The sequence below is a fragment of the Emiliania huxleyi genome (genome assembly GCF_000372725.1).
Source record: "Emiliania huxleyi CCMP1516 chromosome Unknown EMIHUscaffold_15, whole genome shotgun sequence".
Classification (NCBI taxonomy): domain Eukaryota; phylum Haptophyta; order Isochrysidales; family Noelaerhabdaceae; genus Emiliania; species Emiliania huxleyi.
The window spans coordinates 154,220-162,486 of record NW_005201092.1 but is presented as its reverse complement, the minus strand read 5'-3'; the positions used below and the strand labels follow the sequence as shown (position 1 = coordinate 162,486).

At 66.7% G+C, this 8,267-nt stretch overlaps 1 protein-coding gene across 1 annotated transcript; it reads right to left on the bottom strand.

The window, feature by feature from the left end:
• Positions 1-3,651: 3,651 nt before the first annotated feature.
• On the bottom strand, positions 3,652-4,729 carry EMIHUDRAFT_63311 (hypothetical protein; the record flags this gene model as incomplete). Its single annotated transcript, XM_005786549.1, has 2 exons — positions 3,652-4,351; positions 4,389-4,729. Coding segments are annotated over 2 exons (1,041 nt in total), but the record flags the coding sequence as incomplete, so codon positions are not given.
• Between the last annotated feature and the right edge of the window lie 3,538 nt (positions 4,730-8,267).

Sequence of the window (8,267 nt, the reverse complement as noted above, 5' to 3'; positions counted from 1 at the left end):
TCAGCGGGGTCGCAGCTGCCTCTGCGCGTCCTGTGGATGTACCTTTGTAGCGCGCCGGAGACGACTCGACGCCGCTGAGATCGGAGATCAAGCTCTGACAAGTCACACGTCGCTCCTTTGACGCCGACGTGACTCACCCGTGCAGATCACATCATGACACGGTCTCGACGCGCTCGGTACGACGCCTGCGACCCGTCTCGGGTCAGGTGGCACGACGCTCATCGCGCCTGCCAGCGCTGCCGTGCAGGTTGCCACGACGAGGTCGAGAACGCTTCTATACGCTCGCCGAGCCTTTCTTTCCATCCCATTAGGCAGCCTGGGAACGGTGGCGGTCAGAGGCAAAGCCTACGAGGGGTGGTGGAACCACATGTCACGGCTACTGCCGGCTCGACCCCACGATAGCCTCCGAAGGCTGACTTTGAGGCACCATCATCGGACGATGTCGACGAGTTGGGTCGCTCTCGCGGTAGCCAGATGACCTCTCATACTAGGATCATCGGCCATGGCCGCAGGGAGCGCGGGGGAGGGCGCTGGAAGCAACACGGAGCTCCGTTGGAGACGTTTTCAAGATTAGCGTGTCAGAGTGATCATGGCACTAGCCTTGGCCCGTTGCCTTAAACGTTAAAGACGGGATCACAGTCCGTGGTCGCACTGACGTCGGGGACGCACGCGCCGCCCAAATCGTCCTCACAGGCCTCGCACTGCGCGAGCGACATCGGAGCGCCCGTCGGCTTCGCGGGCGCGGGTTCGTCGGCGTGCCGGTACAGGACGCAATTTCTCCCCTCAAAGGGGAGCCAGTCGCGTTGGATCGACAAGTCCTTGGCGAGGAGGTACGCAAGGAACGCCTCGTAGGTCGTCACCGAGCGCCCGTCGGCGGTGCGCCGCGCGAAGAGGTCCGCAAAGACGCAGCACGGCACGACCGCAAACGGCCTCCGCTCGCGCAGCGCCGTGTCGACGATCCACTCGGTCGCTTCGTCCGGATGCATGCCCACAAAGGCGGAGCTCGCGCGCAGCACCTCACGCTCCTCGGCGCTCACCGCGCCAAACTCGGGGCCCACGCACGACTGCACGTGCCGTGGCAGCGCAACGTGCCCGCCGCTGCGCGCGAGTCGCTTCCAATGTTGCTTGCGCGGCTGCTGGGGCCGCGGGTCGACCAGCACGCAGCGCACGCCGCGAGCGCACGCCAGCTCGAAGCTGAGGTCACCTCTCCCACCAGCCACGTCGCACACACCAGTGCCTTCGTTCAGTGCCTCCGCGCCAAAGGTTGCTACGAGCCAATCGGCGAAGATGGCCGCACGCCGCCCCTTGTCGCCCTTGACTGCGGCTGCGTGAGGGTCGCCGAGCCGCTCGCTGTCAAGCTGCGCGGCCGCGCGGCGCTCGCGCTGACGCTCCGCGACCCATTCGCCGCGAGCAGCCACGTCATGGGCGAAGCTGCAGTCGCGCGTGGCGCAGCGCCCGGTGTTGACGAAGAATTTGCAGACCGTTCGCACGAGCGAGGGGGCGGCAGGCGGCGCTTCGCTGGCAGCCACGCTCAAAGGCGCCTCAGATGTGCTGACGACGTCGCACGAGCGCGCCTTTGAGCGTGGCTGCGGCTGGAATGGCGTGCTCGGGTTGAGCTCGCTCCAGCTGCTGAGCACCGTGATGGCGGTCACGCGCAAGAGCGACTGCTCGGCGTCCTGTGTGCCAGTCACTCGGATGCGGTCGCCGCATTTCACCGCTTTGCCCGCCTCCTTCGCCACGTCCTTTGGCAGGTGGCCCGAGGAGATGAGGATTCGCACCACCGTTTGCGCCGTCTGCAGGTCCATGAAGTAGAAGACGGCGTTGAAGCGGCGGCGCCACACGACCTGACCATCGACGGTCGTACTTACGCTGGGCTCGCGACTGGTGCGCGTCTCCATTGCGATCGGCGCGCGCTTGGGCGGCGTTTGGGCTGCGGTGCTCGCAATGCGCCACATGCGGACGAATGTCGCTCCGAAGTCGAAGTGCGCCCGCAGAGACGCCGCCCTGCCGATCCACGACGCCAACCGATCCACCGCGGCGCAGAGCACTTCCGCGTCGTCGTCGAGCGCGTGCTTGTCGCCCCGGCCGCTGCCATCAGGGCAGCGCGCGCCGCCGCCGCTCGCGATTTCGTCCGCCGCCGGAGAGCGTGCGCCCCGATCGCCCACGGCCGCGGTGACGGCCGCGTGCACCTCGCTCGGGAAGCGCGGCTTGGTCGCGTCGGGGCGAGCGAGGGTGACAGCGAGCACGGCGCCGTCGGCGAGCGCGCCCGAGGCGAAGAGGGCGATCAGATCATGCACGGGAGAGAGCTCGAGGTCGTGGCGGTTTGCGTACAGGGAGCAGCAGTAGTCGGCAAACACGACGTCGAAGAACGGGGCCTGGCGGCTCGCCCCGTCTGCCTGTGGCTCCGCTCGCGGTGCGTCGCCGCAGGCGGAGGCGGCAACGGCGAGTTGGCTGCGTCCGCCGACGACGCGCGGCGAGTGCTGCGCGTGCTCGCCGCGCGGGCAGGTGCGCGAGTCGAGAAAGGCTCGAAGCGAGCCCAGGAATGGCACGCACTCGCCCGCCCCGAGCAGCCGTGCGTACGTGCCCGTCGCAATGTTGGGCACGTGCACCACGACGCGCGGCGCCGCTGGGCGGTGCTCAGGACTGGTGGTACCGGCCAATGCTCGCTTTAGTGCACGCGTCGTGCACACTCCCGCGCCGTCGAGCACGAGGCAGCGCATCACCTGACCGCCGCCACTCTCACCCTCCTCCACCGCTTCGAATGCGGTCGGCGACGCCCTCGTCGCTGCGCGCTCCGCCCAGTGCTCCTTTGCGAGGCTTCCGAGCGCCTGGTTGACCGCGCACTTCTCGTCGGATAGCTCCCTGTAGTCCGCAGGGTAGCTGTCCACCTCCTCAAACGTCCTCAGCCGCGGCGGCGCGCAGCAGAAGCGCGGCGGCCCGTCCAGCACGTGCGCGTGCGCGCAGTGCTCGCCCCGATCGCATCCGCCGGCGCGCCGAAAGTGCGGCCAGCACACGGAGCGGTCGAAGTGGTGGCCAGCGAAGACGCCGTCCATGACGGCGAGATGGGCGGCGTGGCGCTCTCTGTTGCGCAGCGCGTTCGCCTCCACCTCAGCCTTCTCGAGCTGGCGCACGATCGACTCGAGGCATCGCTCGCACTCGGATGCCACCGCGTGGGCGGGGAGCGGCATCACGACAGCGCCGTCGCCCGCGCCGTCTCCCGCGTCATCTCCCGCGCCATCGCCCGCACCGTTGCCAGCGCCGCCGCCCGCGCCGCCGCCCGCGCCGCCGCCCGCGCCACCGATGGCACGACGAGCGGGCATGACACCCTCGCGGCTAACCTCAAAGACCACAGCACCGCCCGTGCTGAGCTGCAGCCCATGTTGAGCGTGGTGCTCAAGCATGGCCTGCGCGGCCGCGGGCGAGTCCATCTCGAGCAACGCCACGCGCGCGGCGTGCAGCACAGCGAGATTTCCAGAGAAACCAAACGGCGCCGCCGCCGCTGCCAGCGCCTCGCGCGGCGTCGGTCCGGACGCGCCGGGGCGTGCGCGCAAGAAGGCCGCAGGGAGTCGCGAGATGCGCAGCACAGCGGAGGGAGGAGGCGCAGCGCCCTCTGCATCGGCCTTCGCATCGCCACGGTGGCAACCCGCGTCGTCACTTTCGTCCTCGGCGCGCGACGGTGCGTCGGGCGGCGAGTGCCGCAGTGCCACCGCAGGGCGGTCGTCGAGCAGCGCGTCCGCCACTGTCTGCAATCGGGCAGTCGCGCAGCCGCCCGCGCTCCTGCATGGCCGCGCGCACCGCGCGCCGCCACCTCGACCCGCTCTCCGTGGCGTGAAAGAGACCACTGATGGGTGCAAGCAGCGCGCGGGCGAGTGTGACGGGGTGGCCGCCGCCCCAGTTCGCGGCCTGCGCCTCCGATGCGTAGGTCAGGTAGAGGTCGAGCGCCTCCCGCCGGCTGCGCGCCGCGCCTCCGCCGCCACTCAGCACCGCCGAGCGCGCAAACAGGTACGGCTCCGTCACAGACTGCCGGCCGATCATCGCGCCGCGCACGCCACGCGCGATGAGCGCCGCCGCCTGCTCGAGGCTGGTGACGCCGCCATTGATAATGAAGGTGAGGTGCGGGAAGGCGGCCGCGAGCCGGAGGACGCGCTCGTGGTCGAGCGGCGGCACCGTTCGATTGGCGGCCGCGTTGAGGGTGAGAAGCGCCACGCGCGCATGCACGATGAAGACGCGCACACCGCCCTCGCCCGAGACGAGACGCACAAACTCCACGAGACCGTCGTACGAATCGCGGCCGTCGACGCCGAGCCGGCACTTGACGGACGGTCGGCGGCGCCGCGCCCATCTGCTCGGCCTCGCGGCGCGCCGCCGCGTGCATGGCCGCACAGCACGTCGCCACGAGCCGCGGGTCGAGCATCAGCCTGGCGCCGTAGCACGCTCGCCACTCGTTGGTGCCCGCCGGACAGCCGCAGTTGAGGTTGATGTGCTGATACCCGCGCGAGACCGCCAGCGCCGCCGCGCGCGCGAGCCGCTCGGGTTGGCTGCCGCCGAGCTGCAGCACCACGGGCCGCTCCGCCGCTGAGAACCCCATGAGCGCCTCGGCGTCCACCGTCTCGATGGCGACGGTGTCCCAGGTCATCTCGCTCCACAGCGTCGGCAGCGGGCTGACGCAGCGGATGAGCATGCGAAAGTGGCGGTCGGTCACCGCCGCCATCGGCGCGACGTGCAGCAGATCGTGTGTGTCGTCGTGTTTCGGTATCAAGAATACTCACTCACTCACACTGGAGACGCTGGAGGGCATCGTGCGGCGGCGGCACTACAACGCGAACCTTGCACACGACGCGACGCCGGACGCCCGAGTCGACTCCATCTTCAAGGGGACGCTAGGGCGGCACTTGTCCGTGTACACGGCTAAGAGAGCACAGCAAACCGAGAGGGAAATGTGTGTATCGGCTATCGCGCGCCTTGCGGGGGCGTTCCTGCTCGAGCAGGAGATTGAAGAGGTCGTCAGCTACCTCTTGCAAGATCGCGTCGTACACTCCTTATTGCGCAGCAATTGATCTACATCAAAACGCTGGATCTCCGTCTCGACGAGGTCCTCGACGGCGCCACGCACTTGCTGATTGCTCGGCATTGTGGATGGTGCGGAAGGTGTGCTGGCTGGCGACTTCGGTCCAAAGTCGGCAACTCGCCGCACATGGTGTGTGAACAGCTCTGTGAAGTTCCGCCCCTCTCCCGTTCTCCCCCGACCTCCGACCGACCGAACGCCAACACAAACACGCCTGCCCCTCCTGTGTCTCCTCACTGAGCGCTCAGCACTCTACTTCTCTGTGCCAATCTCAACCAACTCCTCACTTGTTCTTGGAGTGCCATGAGATGAAGGGGCGCTTCCCTCCCCAATCATGTTGTATGACCAACTCGCCTGTCGTCCCGTCAATCCACCGACGCTGTGTGATAGGCTTGCCGGCATTGATCTTGTCACACTGGCGCGTCGACACAAAGACGGCGCCATCCTCCCAAACGGAGGTCACAGTATATTCGGCGGTTTGGTTCGGCTCATAAAAGGTCGTCTCGCCGACGGCAAGGCGCTCAGTGTACGACTTGATACTCGGTAGGGCGGTCTTGCTGATCAGCACGCCGTCTTCGATCGTGAGCGTCGGCTGAGGCTTGACGCGCTCGGCAACCTGCAGGATTGGCCACCGCAGCCCCACGCACTCGGACAGAAAGGCCTTGTAGTTGTCATCGCGGAGGAACTTCCACGCGCCCAGAAAGCCCTGCGAAGCCTCCGGCAGCGCGTCCTGTCCATCTTGCTCTTCCGCAATGGACGTCGCGCGTACCTTCGACACACGGCTCATTCGAGAGGAGATGCACACGTCGCCTTCGGCAATGCCTTCGGCGATGCCTTCGCCAATGCTCTCCGGCCGCTCCCTCACACTCGGCATGTCGTGGATGGGCGCCATTCCCGCACCGCCGGACTCACGCGAGGCTGCGCGCGAACGGACTTCAGAGTGCCTCGTGGATACGTGCGACATCCGATGAGACATCCGATGCAAGCGGGCTTCAGAGTACTTGACTTGAGAGAGCCTGGTGGACAGCGGCGTGTACTCATCGCCCTCCTGCACAAACGACGCCGAAGCGTGGCGAACCAACTCCTCGCTGAGGGCTACTCTGCTACCTCTGCTGACCACCGCGTTGGCAGCGTGGTAAGCCATAATGTGAGAAAGCCTTTGCGTTCGGCTTGACGATGGGAATGAAGGCACTGAAGCAGTCGGAGGTTGGTCGTTGGCTTGCACGCCTTCCGTTGAGCTCATTGATGTGGTGATGGTAAGCTGTGGATTGGTTGATTTGCTCCTCGACAGTCCAGGAAGGGATTGCCTGAGGCGGCTGAAGCGGCTCTGTCTTTTATGGCTCAATTCGCTGGATGAAGTGCTTGACTTGCGCAAAGCAAAGGATTGGCGGAGGCGGCTGAGGCGGCTCCGTCGTCCATGTGCAGCAGTCGGCGGCAGCGGTGGCGGCTGTGACTCCATTTCCGCAGGTGCGGGTGATGAAGAAGGTAGCACGGAGGTGGGGACGTCATCAAAGTCGAGGACGGAGGGCCGAGGTGCGGCGACAGTGAAGGCCTGATTGACTGCTTCAAACTTCATTGGTGCGTGCGCGGCGTGCTGGCCGGAGTTTTGCGCCTCGCCGTCGATGGGTGCACGACCGGAATCCGTTGCCAACGTTTGTGGAGGCTGCGGCGAGCACACCTGCACACAGAGAGACATGGGCTGGCGAGGTACTCCCACGCCTCTCGGGGTTTTTGTCTGGCCGAGTCAACCCGAGAGGCGAGTCTCGCCTCGTCAAGTCTGTGGGACGGCCGAGCCTCGTTCAAGGGGCGCGTGCGTGCGTCCCCCTCTCGACTACGTTTGTTCACAGCCGGCGCGCGCGCCGGCGACGAATATGCGCGACTCGCCGCCGCGGCTCCGGGCCTCCAACGGCACGACCTCCGCCCAACCACCGAGAGGCGCGCCGTCACACCACTCGCACAGCCTGCAGCGCAGCGCTGCGCCAGAGCTCGAGAGGGCCCGAGAAGGGTTCCAGATCTCCAGTGGTACACAATGGTACACGTAGCCACACATACCCAACCATCCCCTGTCACCCCAGAGCAGATCCCCCCAGGCGGTGAGGTCCTTTCTGGTCCTTGAAGCTCACCCTCGCCCCCTGCCGCAGGCCCTCGGCAGCCGTCCTGGCACGCGCCAGGGCATGTACCGAGCGACCCCAACCCGCTCTGGCGCGCGCGTTCGGCGCCGATTGGTGCCCTAGTCGGACCGTGCAACGGACGCGCGCTCTGCGCGCCTCACACGCACTTGCCCAGAGCTCTGCGCAGAGGCAGAGAGAGAGCGCGCCCTCCCCCCGGGCTGCTGCTGGCGCGCGTGCGATCCCTCTCATGTTTGCGCTGGCTGATGACCGCGGACGTGTGAATGTGAAAGACCCTCTCAAACTGTACACAAACGCCACATCATGATGCCATCCGTCCAACTTTTCCGACTTTTGGAGTCCTTTGGAAAGTTGGATGCCCCCGCCGCGGCGGCGGCGTCCGGCGCGCCCGGCTGCAGCTCCATCGCCAGGGCCAAGCAGTCCGGGCCCTGAGGGCTGAGGCCCCCGAGAAGTGCAAATATCCATCGCTTCCATGCCTCGACGCTCGAGGAGCGGTCTACCCGCGGTTGTCACCGTCATCATAAAGCCGTAGACGCCGAACGAAAACGCCTCTCACAAACGCCTCGAGGGGTTTCCGTCCTTGGGTTTTGGGGCTTGGAAAATGAATCATGGACCATTTCCCCCACTATGCACTAAAGACGCGGGACCTCGGGAGTCGGGACCGCTCTACAGCCTATATAGAATACACTGCCCCCGGCGGCGGGGGGACTTCCAGAGAGGTACTTCCACGATCCACCGGCACGACCGCCACCGCGGCAGTCAAAAAGTCTCTGGCAGTCCGCCCACCCCACGAAAGGCGAGCTGCTCGGAGCAGTGCTCGTCGGGCTGGCGAAAAGGGTGCCCTTCCTTCTTCAGCCAAGGGCCGTGCGTGCGTGCCACAAGCGACCTGCTCGCGGGAACCAAATCAGGCACTACCACGTAGTCATCTCGACCTCGCCGCCGCCTCCGCCGGCCTCCCCCACCGCCCACCCACCCGCCCACGATCTCGCCGCGACCCTCTTCCGCCCCGGGCGCGGCGGCGGGCTCTGCCCTGGGCAGTGCCCTCGGCAGAGCCGTCGGTCAGTCCGAGTCGA